This window comes from Athene cunicularia, assembly GCF_003259725.1.
Source record: "Athene cunicularia isolate RWA chromosome Z unlocalized genomic scaffold, athCun1 chrZ_part1, whole genome shotgun sequence".
Classification (NCBI taxonomy): domain Eukaryota; kingdom Metazoa; phylum Chordata; class Aves; order Strigiformes; family Strigidae; genus Athene; species Athene cunicularia.
In genome coordinates this window covers 10368372-10390632 of record NW_020799142.1, presented here as the reverse complement: position 1 = coordinate 10390632, position 22261 = coordinate 10368372, and the positions used below count along the sequence as shown (strand labels likewise).

At 41.5% G+C, this 22261-nt stretch overlaps 1 protein-coding gene across 1 annotated transcript; it reads right to left on the bottom strand.

Annotated features, from left to right (window-relative positions):
* Window positions 1-16562: 16562 nt before the first annotated feature.
* Window positions 16563-22195, bottom strand: F2RL1 (F2R like trypsin receptor 1). The gene is made up of 2 exons (XM_026865970.1): window positions 22101-22195; window positions 16563-18110 (listed from the first exon to the last, which is right to left on the bottom strand). Exons 1-2 carry the CDS (start codon window positions 22168-22170, stop codon window positions 17005-17007), a joined length of 1176 nt encoding a protein of 391 aa, XP_026721771.1. The 5' UTR covers window positions 22171-22195; the 3' UTR covers window positions 16563-17004.
* Between the last annotated feature and the right edge of the window lie 66 nt (window positions 22196-22261).

Here is a 22261-nt window from a genome sequence, read left to right as displayed (position 1 = left end):
CGGTAATTTCTCTTGTGATACTTGTTTAGGACAGAAATTGGAGCATTATCTGTACTAGAGGTACTGATTTAAGTTACTACCTACTGTTGCCTTCTTCTCCCAGAAAATCAGCCACCATATCCTCCCTCTGTGAGCAACCAGCCATTACTAGTCTGTGAAGGCAATATCACCATTGTATAGGAATGTATTGTTGTCTGCAAAATAGTCTAGAAAGACTTCATTAACCCTAAACTGGAGTTCTGAAGTGATATTCTGACTATATAATCCTTTCTTCCCCATCAGCCTCTGAAGCAGGTGTATGAACCCAGCCATTTATCAGTGAAACCGTTTATTACTTTAATGCACTCTATCTACACCAAGGAAAAATACCAAAATAGTGTAAAACACTCTGGTGTCAACCCAACAGTCAGGGCCAGCTCTGCCTTAGATAGCAGCAGGGTGCCCTGTTATATAGCAGCTCTCTCCCCCCAACCCTGTAACCAGAGAACACTCACCCAGTGCCAGCTGGCTTTGGTAGCTCATGTTACACATAGAATTTGGCAATATGTCACCTGAACGAAGTCAAAACAATAATCCCCTTTTTGTTAAATCCACCAATCAATAAGGCAAATCCACCCTTTTGAGTCATGCTGGTTCTGACCAATGCATGTCTCTTCCTAATTCGAACTTGCATCAATGTGCAGCAGCCTTTGTCCTAATTCACTTCAATGTCCAATTTCTTCCACAGGGTTTTTGCAGCTACATTCATGTTATGCTTCCTAACTATTGAGATCCCTTCTTGCAGTGGGTGATCTTTGTCACAGAACAGTGGCCAAGTCACCTACCAGGTTGTAGCAGTAGGAAAACGAGGTTTTCCCTGATCCTGGGTGGGCTGTTGAATAACTTCTGCCTCAGTTCTTCCTCCCTCATCTCTAACTACCCACACAGCAGTTATTACTTCGGGAATGGTTTTCCTAGGGATGGTGTGACTAGCTCTCTGGTGTCAAGAAGCTCATCCAAGCAGTGAAGGCTCCTGGCCAATACAACTATATGCTTGTGCATGCTTTTGGATATGGCATGATGTGCAAATGGCCACCAAGGCTCCACATGCAGAGCTCACTGCACCTTTTCTATCCTCTCTGCTCTGTGAGCTGTGAGCTCAAGTGGGCCCATCTTGAGATAACTGGCAAATAAATTCACATTTTTTATCATCATTGCTGAAATAAATACCTACCTAAAGATGCAGTGAAAAAAAACCCCACTCCTGACCAACTTGATTCATTATTCCTGGGCACTGTTGATGTTAAATCAATATAGAAGGATGAAGCAAATAAAGTTTTCTCTTAGTCTGTATGTATATAAAAAAATGAGAAAAACTTCTTTTGGTCTGGGGATGCCCCTTAGTGTCCTGCTGAAGAACTGCTGCTCCCAGATCTCATGCTAGCAGCAACTACTAAAGTTGCAGGGCCCAAGGGAGGCACACTCCCACCTGACTGCTCCAAGGACACACATAGATGTTTCACCATGGCATTGTTACAGCAAGCTCTGTGTAAGTGTCTGCATTATTGACAAGCCAAATGAGGTTATATCATTAAAAATTACAGAGAAAATAAATATCTCTTGCTCACAGCTTGTTACCTAGAGCTCTGCAGAAAATTCAAGTGCTTAACACAGGTCGGTGTTAAAATAACTTGATTTAGGCACACACTTTAATGAATTCAGGCTATATATTCCACTAATGGCCCTTAAATAAGACATCCCAAACTTATGACCTGCTGTGGGAAAAAGAAAGTTCAGAAGCACTTAAGGCCAATGCCACTGTTCAGGGAGTAAATGGAAGAGAAGACCATAGTAATGGAGGGGGTTGGTGGACCAATCTGCATATAGCCATGGATTCTTGTCCAAATGGGATCAAGAAGCATGAAGAGGACATTGAGGGCCAGTAGAGGGTCAGCATAAAGAATATTAGGCCATAACAGAAAATCTAAACAAATATTTTGCATGTGTTTTCACTATGGTGGATCTTGGGGAGGTTCTCACAGGATGGAAAAAGGTGTATGTTGAAGGATCTGTCTCAGACTGAAGTGTAGGTAGAAGATGTTGTAGGGCAGATCTTCAAAACAAGCCATAACAAGCATGAATTTGAGATGGATGAACAATGGGAGCCACTGGCTGAAATCTGCCTCAGGACCAGAGCACAGAAACCTGGCAGGTACAATGCCAAGTGTAGAGGTGCCAGGCAGTATTCAGAGAGCTGCTGAACATTAAGTCTGCTGTCCGTATTGGGTAAGGAGGTAGAGCCTGAAAACCAGAAGGGTGGGAACATGACTAAACACAGTACACTGGGGAAAAATAAAGAGGGGTTTTAAAGCTAATCTACTTGCATTCCCTGAAGGAATCCATGATGAGTGACCTCCCTGATTACTGTCCACCCTGTTCCCAGACAGCATTCCTCACTCTAAAAGAAACTAGGCTGCCATGGGATACAAGGAAAAGACTCAGACAGTAAATAGATGTCTGAAAGATAGGAATAAATTATTATGTTTTACAAGGGAACCAATACAATCAATGGGGTCCCACCAGAATCTGTCCTGGGGCCAGTGCTATTCAACATGCTCATCTGTAATCTGGGAAAGGGAATGAATAATGAAGGGATAATGGCTTTCTGTTGATATAAAGCTATATAGAGAGAGGAAGTTAAAGTCCAGCTGTGAAGAATGCAGAAGGACCTCATGGAACTGAGTAATACAGTGTCAGATAAATTCATCATAGATAAACACAAAGTGACATGTGGAAAAAGTTTTTTGTACACAGCTATGAGCTTTGAATTGACTGTTAGGATTCATGATAAAGATCCTGGGGCTACCTGCAAGCAAAAATGTTGGTCCAGTAAGAATCTGAAAACAAACAGTATTAGGAAAGAAATAGAAAACAGAAAAACAGAAGTGTTTTTATGCCACTAAGGAAGTCCAAGGGAAGCTCACTTCTTCAATATCATGGTGGTCTTCCTACCTTCATCTTACAAACAGTATGGCAGGATTAGAAGAGTTGAAGAGAAGAGCATCAAAGAAACAGCTTCTGTGTTAGAAACAAGGCATCTCAGTCTGCAGAAGGACATAACTAGGGATATAAAAGAAGTCTGTACATTCATGAGTAGCATGGAGAAGGTACGTAACAAGTAATTATTCATGGTCTTTTCCAATACAAAAATAAGAAAGGAAGAAAACCACAAGGTAGTTCAAAATAAGAGAATGTTTTTAAGCTGCTAAACTGCTTGCTGTGACAAATTCCTGGGAAATAAGTCTTGAGAGCTACTAAGTACTAACGCTTGTGTCATCAAGACATCTCCAAAAGACAAATCATGGAACAGTGGGTTAATATTCTGGGGAAGTACCAGCCTTGTCCCATTCCAGTCCTCTTTCCTACATACCTGCATCAGCCACTGTTTCTGGCAGGTTACTAGAAGAGAACTAGTTTTTGCCTGATATGAAAAGCCAGATATGTTCATATCTGAAAAAAAATTCTCCCAGCAATAATGTGGGACTAGCACTAGTGTGGTTTAAATGGCTGTCCCAATAATATTGAAAAAGGAAGAAAATTCATTAAAGAATCCAAGGTGGGCACTAATTTCTGGAACAAATTATAGGAAAGCAAAACTCTGAAAGCAGAGTGTGCTTGCAATTCTCCCTGGATGTTCTCATGGTTATTACAGCTGCATTTTCTCTGAGGGATCTGCTCTAGAAAACTGAATTTTTGATGGTACTAGGAATGGAGCTGGATCAACACTACAGGAGCAGTGTATGTTTCAGTGGGAGACAGCCTATTAAAAAATTATGTAAATTAAGAGCCAGAGGCAGACGTTAAGGTACAACTTGTTTAATTGTCTTTAAAAGACAAGGAAAAAGGTGGTTGTTTCAAATATGATGAACATCATAAATGGCCCAGAGACATGCTGCATGCACCTGCAAACGAAGAACAACTGAGATGGTGGGAGGAACAGGGAAATCCAATGGGCATAATTTCCTCTTCACACCTTAGAGTTTGCTTAGAATTTGGGGCACTATGTTCTCTCTCCATCTGGAGGAGAAACAGAACACACCACGCTGTGCAGATACACTATCAGCAAGATACACCACCCTGCTCTGGTGCCTCCATCCCTCACCTTGCCAGGGCTGGTGGTGCCAGGAACTCCTGCTACTGCCCTGCAAAGTACCTTGTCCAAGCTGCTGGCCCGTGGTGGGGTTCCTTCATGTCAAACAATGTGATGGCCCCATGGACTTCATGTTGGTCACGTGGCTCACACCTGGGCACATATTCTCCTGTCTCATACAACAGCACTTTGTCACCTGGGATGTCAGAGGTTGAAAGACTAGCTATAAAGCCTGGTACGGTGACAGAGAATACACTTGCACTTGTGTGTCCCTGGACACAGCTCAAACAACAGCAAAATCCATTCTCCAGCCTTTGTCAGTGTTTGCCATGAAATGTTGTTCTGATCCTCATTTCACTTCATGCTGCTTTTTTCCTTGCTTCTGCAGCTCCCAAGCATAACACTCTTGCAGTCTTTCAGCCCCTGCATTTGCAAGAAGGGACTCCTTCAGCTCCAGCAGATCTCATTGGGTCTCACTGTACAGCATGACTTTCTTTCAAAGTTGTGAATCATTTCCCATGATTTTGCTATGGGAAGCCTGTTTTTTGTGGTTCATCAGTTAGTTCACTTTCAAGTCCGCTATATTAGATACACAGTAGTCTGAGTGGAACTGGTTTCAGCAAACACTTCTAATGAATAATAACAAAGACAATAGAGAGATGTTGGAAGAGAAGTAGGAACAAGTGACTGCAGAACTATTAATCAACCAATTACACATCACAGTTAAAATACGTTATCAAAATTTGGAAATAAATTGAATGAAATCACTGAAATGAGTTAAAATGGGTGAGTAAAAGTTTTGACAGATAGAAAGCCCACAAAGCAATTATCTACTTTGTCTATGAGCCACTAAAAATAGTCATCATGTCTGCTGTGGAAAACAGAGCGTTGATGCACAAATCCACTGAGAAATTTACTGCTCTGTTGCCTTCTAAAAGAGTGAGTAATGTTTTATTGCTCTTACCCATTTTCCAAGTACCCCTATAACAAATCCTTGAAAGAACTGTTGTTACATTCACAGAGCTTCCTTCTTATCTTCTCCCCATCATGCTGAACAATATTCCACCTTTGATCAGCAGGTCTTCTCTTTACTTCAGAGAGCCACGTAACACTTTTTAAACCCTTTCTCAGCCACAGAACACTGCACGGGTTGAATTCAAACTCTCTAATTCCAGTGAGCTTTCTATATTTGTTACTTCTAAGAGTTTAATAACATTTATATTTTACCTTCTAAGAGGCACCTATATCTTTGTGAAATGAAATTGCTTTACAATCAGAACTATATGGATTTCTTTTATTTGCTTTTCAGATATTTCAGATATACAGAAGGACCCTGAGCTATGAAATGAAGAATGTCAGTGACTGAGAAAACACGCAATATTTTTTAATTTAAGCTTTTATTTTGTCTACAAGTATTTTCCTGCCTTTTTTTCAGAAAATTTTACCTTTACAAAAGGCTTCCCCAAATCAACACTTCTATCATTGTTTAAAAGTTATTGAAAAGTTCATCATCCCTCTGGTATTTCCAGAGAAAGCAGGACAATACAGTGACACAAATGATGAGATGAGTATTAAATGCAATTTCAAATGTACTTCTGATAATACAAAGCACTGCCATTCCTGAACTAAAAAGCGTGATAACGATATCACTATCCTTCCTTGCTCTCTTTTTCTAGAGAACTTCTGTTTCTTGGGATAATTGGCAGATACAAAAAGTTGGCAGGTTCTCAGGAGCAAGAAATTGCTACCATCTTGTTTCCATTGTGATGAGCTGGGTGTTTAAATATGTTCATTTTGGTATAAAAGTGTAAGTATCCTTGTTTTCAGATAGAAAGAAGCAATCTCAAACACCTGAGGCTGTTAAGACTGTGGCAGATGTATGGTAGAAACCAGAATCTTATCAGTAGTGATTGCTGCCTTAACTGTAGAGCTGTCTAATTATGGTACCTTTATTAATTACATGCACATGTTGTGTCTTCTAGTGGTCATTGAAATTACAAGTATAACAGGCTTATGACTTTTATTCTAAGGGTTATTTAAGTAAAATTATGCCACTCGGAGCAAATGAACAATTAGTTTTCAACAACCAAAATTACAGATGTTGCTGACCTGTGAAAAGCTCCTAAATTATCCTAAATATCCTAAAGTATCTAGATATTTTTTTGTCAGAGGACTGAGTCCAGGCATTCCTCATTCTTCATTCTTCAGTTCACTGTCAAGAGAAGTTTGTGGTGAAATGAAAGGCAGATGCTCTCACCATCTCTTCTAACAATGCAGTCCCAGTGATGGGACAGGTCCAGCATGCTCAGCTGTTCCTGACTCAGCATGATGAGTTGAAGCTTGTGAGCTGTATCCCATCTTCAGTCCTGCCCTTGATACTGTACAGAAGTGCACTTGCAGCATGTTACAAGAGTATTCCTCACCGAGGAAGATGAAAGGCTGGTAAAAAATGGTACAAATTGGACTCTGCCTTTGCTCAAAGGGTGGAGAAGAGTCATTCTTTACTTAAGGAACACATTTATTTCTTGAGTACACTCCTGTCAAGTGGTCTGAGTCACCATCCTCACCAGTACAAAGTTATTTGTAGATACAATGATCATGATAAACATGCATTAAGTTACAGCCAGACATCTGGAGGTGAAGCAACATTTCCATGATGGCAAAATTCATGGGGGCTTAGATGTAAAAATGGTGAAAAAGATCAGCTACTGCTGACAATATACTTCTGCATGTCATACTATTTCAGAAACCTGGGGATTACCCAGGTGATAAACCACAACAGCTTTTCTTATTCAGATAAGATTATGCTTGGAAGACTTCGTTTTAACAGTGGTTTAGATCCAAGAAATATGAGGGAGACTGGAAGATATAATGAAAATATCCCACTTCAAAAGGTTCTCCAGGAGACTTGTATATCTCCTTAGCAATCTGCTTCCCTGATCCCAAGCTTAGCAGGGATATTTAATATCATCTCTTAAGTCCTTCTCCTTCTCTAACATCAGATATATATGTGTGTTTTGAAATGGGAAATTACAAAACTATTTGCACAGCACAAGGAAACCCGATTAAATCTTTCACATTTGTAATTTAAGAAGATGTGCAATAGCAGCTAGAAACAGAAGGGGGAGCCTTTAATCACAGAATCTGCTCTTTTCTCAGTTTTTCACAAAATGAAACAAAACATGATTCTATATGTAAAAATTTTTCCCTAGCTGATGTAAAGAGTCCTCAGCCAGCTCCTGAGTACCACCGTTCTCCCTGGACTTGGGCAGACATCTTGGCTAATACATGACATGCACCTCTGCCCTGGCACCGAGAACCCATGCTGTTGCATCATGCTCTGTGCCCTTTGTCCACTGAGATGGTAACATTTCCCCATAATGCAAGTCTCCGGAAGCTAGAAGGTTAACATACAAAAGTGAGGATGTGAATTCAAGGTGGATGCTCTACTCCACAGAAGCACCAAGACCCGAAGAGATCCCTGCTCTGACTTCAATGCAGCAGCTTTGGCTCCTCATGTAAGTGGTACAGAAGTGGATACCCTGGGAGGAAGGAGGGGGGCTGCTAGGTTAGTCATGATGAACTGCCCTCCACAGATGTTTACCTACCCGTATAGGATGCTTAGATACCAAAGCAGAGATGTGTGTCTTGAGTCCCCTCCCAAGTGCAAACTAACTGTGAGGAGCTCTCTCTCCTTTGAATAGGGAATGAACTACCCAGCACAAAGGCACTGTAAGGTCATGCTACAGGAAACTGTGCATTAGCTGGCATAGGATATGTACCACATACACACTACAGGGTCCCTGCTAAATGGACAAGCCCCCTGAATGGTCCTCAGGCCACAGTGCCCACAGTTCTTCCTGATCACATCTGACGGGTCTGTTTCAGTGTCTTTGGGTGCCTGCAACCAACAGTGACTCTAGAGTTGGTATTCGTACACACATGGAAGACAAAGGTTTCTTGAAACAACAGGGCTGCTAGCATGTCTCTTATCTAAAGTTCTGCTATCTTGATTTGAGGTTTAGGCAGTGAAACTTGTGACCTTAGCAGCAGAATCAGGCACTGCCATTTCCCAACTTCTGACCGAGGTATCTCCACTCCATGCTGTCCCATGTCCTAGATGCAGGACCTTCCTCATCTGCCTGTCTATGCCCTGCCATGACACAATTACCACAGTGAAGATATCTGTGGGAGGACTCTCTCTCCCCTCTCTCCTGCCATCTCTCATTCTCCAGCCCCGTCTTGGCTCCTTCTGCAGAATTTAATTCTTCAGAGCTCACCCTGGGCTGAGTTTTGTCAATGCTGGAGCCAGCTCTACATCTATATCCTTCAGTAGCAAACCTGAACAAAGCCATCTGCAGTCTTCAGAGACATCAGACAAAACAGCCCTCTGATGAACAGTTTAGCAGCCATGACCTTTAGAGAGCTCCTTTGTCTTCTCCATCACTGGGCCTGCTAACCAAAAACTCATACCAGCCGACTCTGGGAGTTGAAGAAGGCTCCTGAGTCTTGAATACTTTCCCAGGGTCTAGCTGCAACTCAGAGATTTACTGAGGATTGTCTTACTGGTTACTATTGTAGTATTCATGACTCTACTAATTTAACCACACATAGTGACATGGGAAGCTTCCAGGCTACCAACCTAACACACAAAACACAGTCTTCATAAATTATGACAGAGCAATTCCATAATTTCCTTTCAGCATTGCATTTTACAATCAAAATGCTCTTCATAGCAACAGCACCCTTTACCCCAGCTCACAAACAGCATCACCACCATACAGCCAACTCCAGCATTTCCAGTTGTACTCCTGAAGTTAATGGAGAGACATCAGTGATTTTGAACAAAATCAGGCAACTTCATTTGAATGTGATACAGCACAACTTGTCTCCAACATGTCCCAAGTTAGTGTTAAGGGCTCACCCTCCATATTTTTACACTGTGAACCATGTTGCTCAGTTCATCCACTCACAGAAAGCCAGACGGATTTATCTGACTGGGATTTGAACATGAAATGTCAAGGGGTCATGATGTGTCAAACTGGAAGTATGTGCTAGTCCTGAGTCACTGCCAACTAAATCCAGTGAGCACCAGAGCATGGTGTTCCCTCCCCTGCCAACACTGCCATTTAGACTCATCAGTTGCTGCTTCTGTTTTCTTCTTATCTCCCTGGCTTTTGTAAATGCACAACACAGGAGGCTCTTCAGGACTTTCAGAAAATTCCCCCCTTCCCATTGTGTCTTATTTTTTTTTAATTTATGCTTTACAAGTTAATTGTTTCCTTTATTTCCTCTTACTGAGTGGGTCAGCCTCTCCAAAGAAGCAGCATATCATTTTTTCTCCCATGTTAAATCACTCCATTTTCCCAAGTGCTCAGAAATACAGACACAGAACCCATGGAAGCGGGCTCTACCTCCCCGTATCCCAACAGTCCACAGGATTATGTGACACTGCAGTCCCCATTGCAGACATTCAGCCAGGCAAAGCACAGACCCAGATGCTAAACCACAGCACCAGGAGTGGTTTACTATCCTGAATTCAGGCTCAGTGTGGAGAAAATATGAATGCTGATAGCACTCCCCACTGTATCACATCCATGCATCACTTCCAGCAGCTGAAAGATCGCATGTGCTATAATGGGAGGGGGGGAAATCAAATAAACTACACTAAAGGCTCAATCTCAAACATGCTGAACACTCAAATCCTAGCAGTTTGCTTCTTGAAGGTGAGGCACAATGCCAGAGTGCAGACACTGAATTGAATGTAGCTGTTAGATAACTGCAATAGAGAGACATCCACTCCTGTGCCAGTTCATGCTCATTCTCAGCCAGAGCAGTTATCACTTGATGCATGCAAGGTTTGGCAATTAAAATCCTGCCAACCTTAAAAATTATTGTATGTTGATTTTTACAACTACTGTAAAAGCCAGACAACATTCCTCTTTTCCACTGTTTCCACAGAGCCATCTACATTAACTGCCATATCATGCGGGCTGCAATGTATGGAGGTGACCAGCTGATAGAGCTGAGAATTTTTATGGGTATTTCTCTTAGCTCTCAAATGTAGACTGGTCAAATGGAGGCTTTTCTTATCCTCCCACACTTTGTTGTCTTGCTTCATTACACAAGTGCTCATTAATGTTCATTACCACATATTATTAACACCTTCAAAACAAACGAAGGAACAAGGCTTGGTCCATGTGATGAGACTGTACTAGTAGAGCACTGCAGAAGCAGACATAACTTTAGCTTATAACCAACATAATAATCCCATGGAGACCATATGGAGAAATTTTACCAGCAAAGGTGCAGTCTCTGAGTTACAGCTACATTAGTACTCTTGCTGACATGGCTTTAGTGATGAGAGATTGCACTGGTTCTCTCCTGTGGATGCTCTATGCTGTGGCAAAATGCAATACCCAGATGAGCATTCAGCCCACACAGGAAGTATGCAGCTTTCAACAGCTGCCAGCATATGTGACAAGGAAGTGGGGTACCCAGAGAGATGGGAGTGGACACATTTCAATTACTTTTGCGTTTGGGAATGCTGCCTCAATATTGAATCACAGACACTGGAGCTTGGCTCTGACAGAATTTCACCAGAGATAATTCCAGGTAAACCTTTGTACCCTTGTGCTGGCTCTGTCCTGGTGTTTGCACGACATGGACAATCCCAGGTAGTTTATGAACTCCCGTGCAGCTATGAACCTACCTACCTCCATGTACACAAAGGTAGATATGCCTTTCTCCCTTTCCCTGGCCACCAATGAGCCAGCTGGACCAACAAGGAAACTGGTTGCAGACACACTTCAATGACTGTGAAGCCCAAGTCACACAGTTTAGCACTGGATCAATGAGTCCTGATGGCCCCAAGGGATTTGTCACAGTGTCTCTGCACAGCACTCAATGCGTTCTTCACAACCGTTAGTATTTTTCCATTATCTGAAGCATCTCCATCTCCTTCGGCCTAGACAACAAGAGAGCTGACTATGTAATCAGCCTGTTGTACTGGTCCTGACAGCAAACAGTGCCTGGGAAATGTTTTTCTGCAATCTTACAGAAGATTATCACTCCTGAGAAAAAAATGTAGGTAACACATACTCTTCTGGCTGTTTTTGAATCAGAATGACCATGCCTACTGTGTTCATGCTGAATTTAACATTGATGTTGTATATTAAGTATGTTCAAAGTGCCCATGACAGATCAAACACATCCATAATGAAACTCAGGTCCCAAAGGGCTGTTATGGTAGGTTGGTGATACACTGCTTGATTCCCAGGACAGCTACACGTCAAGACATGTGCTACATGTCTTCAGTCATCACAACACAGACAAAATGAATGCTAAATTTGGTGGGCTCAGATAGTATTTGTCAAGGAATTCTGACAAAACTCAGGGAAAAATATCTGAATTAGTAACAGAAGTGTGTTACCTCTTGCCAAAATGATACTGAATACTGGGACCCAATGCTGTAATCAACAATTAAAAGAAGGTTCTAAGGTGTCTAGGGAAATATGGTCCCATGACCCCAATATCTGTTCTAAGCAATTAGTGAAGAGCCTAAGGGATATCAGTAAGGAACTTCTGGACCCTTCTGGGAAAAGTCACCATGGCTTTTGTAATGAAAAGTCTGGCCTCAACAACCTTGTGGAGTTCCTGGAAAAGGCCAGACACACGTGGAGATGAGGGTGATTCCGTGGTCCAGTCTACCTGGATTTCCAAAAGGCTTTTGGCAAAATTCCTCATCAAAGGCTTTTAAAGAAAATTAGGCAGTCACAGAATAAAAGGGAAGGTCCTTTTGTGGAAAAATAACTGATTACAAGAAAAGAGATACAGGGTAGCAGAAAAATTATCAAGTTTTCACAATGCCAGTTACTCAACAGTGTGGTGCTGGACCTGTACTGTTCTGTATATTCATAAATGCTCTAAAGAGGGTTGAGCAGTGAGGAACAAGTTTGCTGATAACACAAAGGTAGTCAAGACAGTAAGTACTTAGACTGCAAATAATTGCAGAAGAACCTTGTAAGACTGACTGAGCAATGAACTGGTGAATAAATAGGGTATAAACAACTGTAAAGTGAGGTTCATGAGGGAAAAACATCCTAGATGATATACAGAACCTGGCTTGCAAAAATTACTGTCACCATTCACGAGGGAGATGTAGTTAATAAGCAGCTGCATGAAAACATCAACTCTGCTCAGGAACAGGAAAAAATAAAATAAAATTTAATGTTAGGAGCTATTGGGAAAGTAACAGGGAGCAAAACAGAAGTCATCACTGTACTAGCCATGGCTTGAATACTGTGTGTAGCTTGGTGACCATGTATGGGAATGGGAAGGTCTCAGAGAAAGGAAACAGGAATCACACATTAAATAGTGGCTGTACTGGAAGGACTGAATTAGCTTAGGACTCCTTAACCTGTAAAGTAGCTGAGAGAGAGGCAATAATGGCCTACAAAATTGCCAGTGGCTGGACAAGACAGTAAGGCACTCATTCACTTCCTCTCCTTTAAGAACCAGGGGCCACCAAATGAGGATAGTGGATCCTGGTTCAAAGCAAATAAAGTAAGGTTGGTTTTCACGGTGAGACAACCAACAGGTATTACTAATTAGACCAGTCAAATCAGACTTCAAGTAATTCATGTTGAAAACGGTTGTTGGGGGTGTACTGTGGGGGATGTGATACATGCCTGCACTATTTTCCTCCTCCCCAGGTAGCTGCCTGTAACTTCATTTTGATGCTGTTACACATGCTATTTGAGTTACTGATTAGTCCTTCTCAGCAGCAACTTTCCTCACAGATACCAATGACCTTAGGTCCCCCAGCCTTCATTTGTCTCCTTTTTTCCTGAACTTCAGAGCACATTTCAGCAGTCCCATAGCACAGCACTCACATGGTGCAAAGCAACAAACTTCCCTGCCCACATCCTCTGGGCATCTGATACATCAGCCAAGTGCCCTGTGCAGCATTCCTACTGGTTTCTGACATCTCCCTTGACACCTTGCTGTCTTGTTGACCTCCAAAAGCAAGGGTGAGCAGATTACCCTGGCCGAGCTGGATGGACGCTCAGTCTGAGCCAGCAGAGCCATTCCTATGGTCATAGGTGGAGGCTTGCTCACTGCTGTTTAGGAGGTTAGGCAGAGGTTTCTCAGCTCCTGTGCCTCAACTTGCCTTGTAGTTCCACAGTGCAAGCCAGTATTGGTGGTGAAAGATGCAGTCTGACCCTCTCCCTTGTGCTGAGCCATGAGTTCATACAGCAAACCAGACAAATGCTGTTCCAAGTCAAAAGTAAACTTTCCTCCCTCCTAGTTTAACTTTAACCTAGAATGGTTCCAATCCACTCCAAGGTCACACATGCTTGTGACAGTATGAGGGAACAGTGTGATCAAACAGTCAGGGTAGGGGAAAGACTAGTCTACCTCTCTTAGCTGCAGCATATACTTCAGCTGTTTCTGGAATCATGACACTGTGCACATAAATTACACCGATTTTCAACACCCCAGAGCTTTCACTGCTCAGGAATATATTTATTGTTAGCTGAAGATGACCACCTTTATACCCATCAATCCTGCCTGAGGGTGCAGTTCCAAAAGAGGATAAGCAGCCAGCTCCTCTTGGGCTATACGTTCTTTCCCCATTGGTACCTGGCTGCACAAGCACACAATTGTCAATTCAAGGAATTGATTCAAATTGAATGCACAACCCACTTGGTCTAAGGTGCTCTGCTAATTGAAGCAAAATAATTCATACCAAATTCAGGATGAGAATTTGCAATGCATCTACAGATGGGAAAAATTTCCCACGATTTGTTGGGAAGCCCTTGTTTCAAGGACAAATAAAAGATCAAAGCAAAACAATTCTTACACAAGTTCTGCAATTAGTTTAGTCTTCACTGCACTTAGGTTGCAGCACAAACTTGCATCATCATATATCTAGAAGACACAGATCATAAAAGCAATTTGATGCTTGATTAAACCCTGCGTACCACTGCTCTTCCCCTCCTAACTACACAACAATTAGATGCAGAGGATGTCCCTCCCTACTCTCCCCAAAGGCAAGAAGCCAGATGGTATCACTAAAACAGCAGAGGAAAAGCAAAAAAGACATTAGTAGTCTCTATTATAACAAAAATTCCCTAGACTTAAGAGATCTTTTCAGCTCCCAGTAAGCAGTTTGAAGGAGTAAGCTTCACTTAGATGACTGTGAGCTCCTTGAACAGTGTTCTCCAAAGTTTGTCACACAGTACCAAGTCATTTAAAAATAAATAATTCCTGTTAATTAGAACTTTTTCTCAAAAAGCTTTCAACAACACTGGAGTAACATCTAACTCTTATGTGTGTCATTGGCAGTCCTTCACTGTTGCTGCAGGTAAGAGATGAAAGAGTCTTCCCTGCAACCTGCTTTGTCTATACAGATGAAGGCTAGAAAGGAAAAGTGGTCAAGAGAATCAGCACTCCCCTTTGTATGAGCTTCAGTGAAGTGGTCTGATTGATCGTTTGATAGTCCCCAACTCTGATCCCGTCGATGATGGGAAAGATAAAGAGTGATAGTTGTATATATGAGAGCATTATCTGGTATACTTCTGATTAAATAACAAGAAATAAATCTTGTCCCCCAAAAGACTGGCTATATTAAGCATATTATTTTTCAGCAACTTAACAGTCAACCATGAATCATGAGTGATATCTTTGTGGCATTATAGAGACACACACAGACAATTCATCATCTTTACAACACATAACCTGTAACCCTTGGACTCCTGGCAGAATGCAGGTAGTGCTGTAATCACCACGAACTGGATACCCTTCTTCTGTTATTCACTACCGTATAAAGAGCAGGAAGCACACTAGGCTGTTCAGCAAGATAAAGGACATTCTCATATTCTTTTTATCATACACAAGCTAATGGAAGAATCAGACAGCAGTTTGTGAAGATGGCACAATCCCCTTCCCACATCTTTCCAGTGAGCTATGGCCTCTTACAGTTATTTTCTAGTAAGGATGCTGCATTACCTCTTCAGTTCAGTTATAAATAAGCAATTATTCCCTTGCATTTTTGTCAGTAAACAGGAAGAGCAAACTATTTATGCCCAAGAAGGATTTGTGTTCCCCATCATATAAAGAGCTGTAAATTAGATGTTTTAATACACATTGCTACTTTAACTTGGACCACTGAAATACCACTACAAAATATCATACTTTCAGCTAAGCACCTCCAAAGGGTTAGTAGACAAGACTGCAGCAGATAAAAGGAGAACTAGAGCTTAGTTAATCCTTGAAATGAGAGATCAAATGCATTAAATAAACCTCTTAGTCTTTATTATGTATGGGGAAAAAAAACGTTAAGTTACTGAAACAGGGAAAGAACATAGAAATCAAAAACAAGACAAGTGAAAGAACAGATTAGCACACTGCTCATTCTTGCTACAGTTCAATCCACCCCCTTCCTTACTCTCCATATTTGAAATGGTGATAATTTCCTATCCATATACCAGCTGTCCCAGAGTAATTTTTTAGACTGAGGGCCTTTCCACTTGCTTGTTTGTAGGGACCCAGCTACACCTAAGTCTCAGATAGGTCATCTGGATCATTGTATAACTTGGTGAAACATACCAGGACTGCATGATTTGAAAAAAATGTATTTAAATCCTACCACCTAACATATGACCATCAGGCTTTTCAGATTAAAAGTAAATGTGGTTCCATATTCTGAGTGGTAAATATTCTGGGAGAGGGAAGAGGACTTAAGATATTTCAGAAATCCACCAGGGCTGAAGTTACCTTGTTAGTGTGTTTGTCGGTACCTTATTATTCTCCCACAGCTCTGAACCATTTGGTTTTAGTTATCTGCTAATAAGACAAGGGAACACTTTTGCTTTAATGAAATGCATCATTAGGTAAATTTTATCTAACCCATTTACACATTACAAGTTACAGTTGTCAAGATTTCCAATTCACTGTTAGGTACAGTATCTTCGTTACCTGAAGCCAGGCAAGTTGAACTACTCAGCATTTTGAACAGCGTGTAAAAGCATAAAAGAAAGCACCCAACTCAAATGTGTTACTAAAAAGAAAAAAAAAAAAGTCTTATGATACCTAAAAATCTTAAGATACCTAAAATCTTAAAAAAATACAAGGCACATTATATAAAAATCAGCTATTTATCAAAACTTTGTTAAATAGCCCCATTTAAGAACATGTACTGGCAAGCATTAAGTAACAGTGTCTGATCCCCACTAACATTTTATCTCAGTGCTAGCTGATAACAAGTTGAGCTTGTCAACTCAATAGGATAACCTTACAGGCTTCTGTCATGTTCGTATTTACAGCATGGTAACTTGGAAAACAATATAAAATTACATTATACTAAAGACAGTCTACACCAAAATGTTGAAATAGATTCTCCTTCTCATCTCTATGGTTTCAAATAATGTTCAGTGTAAGCTAGTACACAAAGCAAGGTCCTACATAAACAATCTGTTCAGCTGTTTAATACATTACAGTTAAAACCAAACAATAGAGATTTCTGTCAATTAAATATACCAGCAATGTTACATAACATTCAAGTGACATTCTGCTTTTTAACAGCTTCAGTGTTAAACAAAAATATCTTTAACTACAACTCACTTCCAGATCAGCAGCATTTTTGCAAAGCATTCTGAAATGTCATTTTTTTTTAATTTTTCCAGTCTAGTGGGAAGATTTATCTGCTTACTATTTCTACACTGGGTAAGCAGCTGCCAGTTCTGAAATCCAAGCTTCAATGTCATTAAAAAGCAGAGATGTTTCTTCAGAATCTCTTGTGCAAAGTAACATTCTTGTCACTTACATCCTTTCACCAGTAGTAATAAAAGTTCACTTTTCTAGGATTAAACTCAGTAGGTTGATTTAGTGGTCCCATTTGAGTTTGAAGAATAAGAATTTGATTTCTTGGGGTATCTGCCTGATGAGAGAGACACTTGCATCCTCCGTGTAGTTCGCACACTTCGGCAAAGAACAGCATTTTTAAGGTTGTCTCTGAAATCTTTTGAAATATAGTAATAGATAAACGGATCAATACAACTGTTCAAAGTAGAAAGACACAGTGCAGTTATATACGACACATACAGATAGCTCTGGCTGTAGGTTTTGAGAAGCAGATAGTGCACAATAAGCAGTACATTGCTAGGTGCAAAACAGATGAGATACATGGACAGGACAGTGATAATAAGTTTGATTGCTCTTTTTCGTTTCTTCCCAGTAGTTACATCTGAGATGGAAGCATTCAGAGTCTTAATCATTAGTATGTAAGCGACAGCAGTGAGGAAAGCTGGGATTAAGAAGAGTCCAATTGCAAGTGAGAGGAAATAATTGAACATATCGTGAGCCAAAACATTTTCAGGCAAAACATCATGACAGGTAGTGATGTTAAGATTTGAAATATATACAGTCTGATTAACAAGATACAATGGAATGGTGCCCAACAAAATCAGTATCCAGATAGCAACGGAGATGCTCAAGGCAATTTCAGATTTCTTTCTTGAATGCACTATAGGGTTCACTACAACCCAATACCGTTGAACACTGAGACATGTCATAAAGAGAATGGAACAGTACATATTTCCATAGAAAAATCCAACAAGTACTTTGCAAAGACCTTCACCAAATAGCCAATTATTACCATTTACATGGTATGCAATCTTCAGTGGGAACCAGACAACAAAAAGAAGGTCTGCCAATGCCAAGTTAACCATATAAATCACAGCTGGATGTTTCTTCTTTGTTCGGAAAAAAAATACCCAGAGGGCCATGGCATTGCTTGGCAAACCAATGATAAAGACAATGATATAGATAATAGGTAGAAAAACTGTAGTCAGCTTTCCTGTGAGGGCTTTTGCTGCAAATTCATCCACTGCATATAATTCTTCAGAGGCATTATTTGTAGTTGAATCCCTCCGGCCAGCAAAACTTCTTCCTTTTGAACTGCTGGTTCCACTACTCTCTAAAATTAAAAAAAAATAAGAAGTTGCCATTACTGAAGTAGAGCCTTTTTGTCCTTTTTAAAAATAAACTAGACATCATGGTTTACTCTGAAGAAATAAAGAGGGCCTTATCAGCAGAAACATTAAGATGGTTTTCAAACACTTGACAAGTTTTCTACCCTTTATTATCCAAAAGCCAACCTATACCCCTATTCATGGTTGTAGCAGCAAATGAAAGTGCTTTTCCACATCACCAGTGGTATTAAAAATACCTTATTAAAATGCCTGTTAGGTGCTCCCACCATCTGAAGTTAAAACAGAAACCGCTTCAGGTACCCCAAGGCACCATTATTCTTTGCCATGGCAGTGCCAGATTACTCAAGTGCAGGAACTCTGCAGCAGGCTAATGCAGCTGTAGTAGAAGCTTCCTCAATTGAGATGGTCTGAAAATCAGGTATGCAGGAAAAAACAACATGCTGCCCTCAGATGAGCTAGAACTGAAACTCAGAATTTAATGCCAAAAGTCATGCACAACTGATCTCTAGTGAAAGAAAGATGTGTGTTACGCTGTATGTTAATTGAAACTTGAACAAACTAACTTTATGCTTATATAAGCATATAAGCATAACTTATGCTTATATAAGATGCAACAGGGCCAATCATCTGGGATTTCTTTCCAAATCATGAGCAAGATGGTCAGACAATCTCTGCAGTTTCTACTCAAAGTGCCAGATGGTAAAGATAACAGCTATGGTTGCTTCATATACAAAGCAGCTATCACTTCAAGTTTTGTTCTGACTCTTCAAATGCCACAGGACCTTATGAACTGTATGGGCAAGCCAGCCGTATGACTGCTCTGTCTTGTATGACAGCCTTCACACAACTTAGTTCAGAACCCCTCCAGACCCAACGCAGTCCTCTCATGCTAAGAGGTTAAACTGCACAAGCAGGTTCTGTCCATGAACTCGCACTGTTTCAAAAAGGCAGACATCCACCAAACAGTGTGGACATGGAACTTGACTGTCTGTGAGTTATTTTTAACATCTCAGTTTCCATCAATATTTGCAGGTTATTTTAGCCACACAAACCCCCAACTGGAGTATAAAGGAGAGTCATCTTGGGCAAACAGGTCTGTATACAGCAAGCCATGAAGTGTTGAAGGATGGCCCGTTTGTTATTCAATAGTTTTGATATAGTTCCAGAATGAAAAATGCTTACACGTTACATATTAAAGTATAACAATTATCATACAAGAAATATGTAAGTACACAAGTGTTTTCCAATATAGATTCTCAAAAACATCACAACTTTAGATAGCTGTTCAAGTTATAACTGCACAAGTCTGATGTACAGCATCTGTCTGATGTACAATCCTGTCTAGACTGTGTGACCTCCTAAAGAGCATACATTGCTGCTCTTTAGAGTTTTGAATTAATTTACCCTAGCTCCACTCCACAAGTATTTGATCGGCTCCAGGCACAGGCAGGCTTCATTGGAAAACTGAGGTGTAAGAAAACTTTCTGCCAGTACAATGACTTAAGAAAAATCTTTGCAGTAAACTGCATGAAGACTGAAGTCTAAATTAAACCAACAAAACAACAGTCCTAAAGAAAATATATTCAAATACCAAACAATCATTTTGGCCTATATATCATGTAATTACAGCAGGACAGAATTATACAAATCCTGCTCTCAGATCTTCAAGCCATGTGATTATGTGAGCAATACTGTTAATACAGAAACCCCAGGTCCCTAACCTGAGCTGTAAATAATAGAAACCATAAAACCAGCTTGAAGAACATAGCTTACATAGGTATCAGATAACGTAAATGGTAATTAGCTAAGCAATGCCTCTTTTCTCGGGCTTATAGCTTAGCTGAGAAATATCCTGGAGATGCCTGGAAGCACACCCTTTATTCTAAGCTAACATCAGCTCTCAGAGTACTGTAATAAAGCTTACAGTACTGCGTTAAGCACCTGTCCATCAGTAAGCAGTTGATACAAATTGCAAGTCACACTATTTGTATTCCAAACACTTAAATTACTGCACAAAACTGTAAGAACAAATGCCACCACTCCATGTTTTGTGATCTGATATAAAGCAATGCTTTACAACTGATGTTCATAGGTTGGGCTGAAAAAAATAAAAATAAAAAATGCTCACAAAAAAGCCCTAAAGTGTTAACATGACACATTAAGAGGAAGAGCTATAATAAACTGAATTGATGGACAGATGAACCACAGACAGGACTAAGTATTGCAAGAGCGACAGAATAGAGACATAGGTTTGTTTTATTCTGTTTTTGAAGACAAAGTCAAGTCAAATAGGTGATTTCAGAGACCGTCTTGCTTTTATCCTGACTTTAAGTAGTTTCAGACTCTTAAAAGTTCTGACTGCAGACACTGGGCTGCTTTTATTATCCCAACTGGCAAACTGGCACCCATATAGTGAGACAGTTCAGTGTCCTGTTTGTCTTTGCAGTTAACACTCCCTCACGAAGCAACCAATCCTTTGTTAGGTATGTGCATTTTCTACATCCTTTTTTACTCTTTCTGCACTTGCAGTTTTCCATAACAATTGAGTTCTTTTCCATGTCGAGTTTCACCCTGCTGACTCACATACAGAGAATGCAGTTGACTTGCTAATCGCCCACGGGAAAAGCCTCCTTGGCATGAGAGGAAAAACGTACTCTCCTCCCACAACAAAAGACAGTTTCAACACCTTTACCGTTCGTCTTGAAGATACAACCCACTGCCAACCAAACGAAGGATTATGCCTCCCCTGCAGACACAAAAGTGACAGCAACACAGAGTATCCAAATTAACTAGCTTAGGTCATGGTAGTAATATCCACACAGGACTAAGGTTATCATCCTGGTTCTTGGATCTGCCGCTCAGATTCACCCCAACCCTGTAATGGCTTACAGTGCATCTCCCTTGGCTGGGACGGGATCACACTCCCAGATCATTTGACCTCACTACTGCAGAAGATCAAGCACCCAGCTAAAACTTAAGCATACTACTTCCCCATCCACCACCATTTCAAACTCCTAACCCCGCCCAGGTCAGACAACTAGGCTATTAAGAGGCAGTTTAATTTCAGAAACTGTACTTTGAACAACAGAATATACAGCTATCTAGTGCCTATTCTTTGAGAAAACTAGACCTACCATAAGCTTGGCTTCAATTTATGCCTATACCTTTATTACGTAAATAAGTCCAAGATGAGCAAATACACAGTGCAAAGGCATGCGTAGATATGGCAGAGGGGTATTCTATAAAAGACAGTGAAAGATGAACCTTAAGGCAGTGAAATATTAACATGATTGTTTTTTTTTTTTCCCCAAACAGCGCTTCTGTTCAATAAGCAATACTATAAACCAACAAAGGTAAGAATTAGGGTGGGTTTTTTTTAGTTCCCACTTTTCGGAGTTGGGAAAATAAGCGAGAATACGGTCTTCAATGTCTTTTTATGTTTATATATAGCTTTTAGGCAGGTTGCTAGCCGAGAAGCAGATGAGGTACAGCACCGATGTGGCTGAAGCCAGGCCACGCGTGACAGGTAGCTCCCGCGGAGTCCGCGCAGGATCTGCGTTCCCGCAGCCCTCCCCTCCGGCTCCGTGCGTCCCAGAAGTCCAAAGGGGGCTGGAAGCCGAGACCACCTGCTTGCCTGTCGAGCTACTGTCCCCGAGCTCCATAGCCACCAGCCCGCGTTTTCCGATGTACACCGCGGGAACCTCGCCCAGTCCTCTCCGGGCTCCCCGCACCCCATCCGGGAGCCAGAAACCTACTCTTCGGCGCGGTTCTGCCCCGCCGCCTTCCGCGCCTCACCCGCCGAGAGCCCCACCGCACCCCTCGTCTGAAGCGCCACCGCCCGTAGCCCCAACCCACAGCCGAGGGGCGCCGAGCAACCAACGCGACACCCTCAGAGCGCAGGAAGGACTCGGCCATCCCCAGCCGAGCCGGAGCTCTAGTAGCCGTCGAGCGGCAGCTCGCACTCCTCCTCTCACCTGCGGGAGTAGCGGCTCCCAGCAGCGCGCAGAGCAGGAGCAGCAGGCACAGCCCGCAGCGCCCGGCCATCCTCTCGCCGCCGCGGCCGCCTCTCCCGCAGCCCCACCAGTTTCACCTGATACCTGAGCTAGGAGGGGGCGGAGGGCGCGGCCTGGCCGGT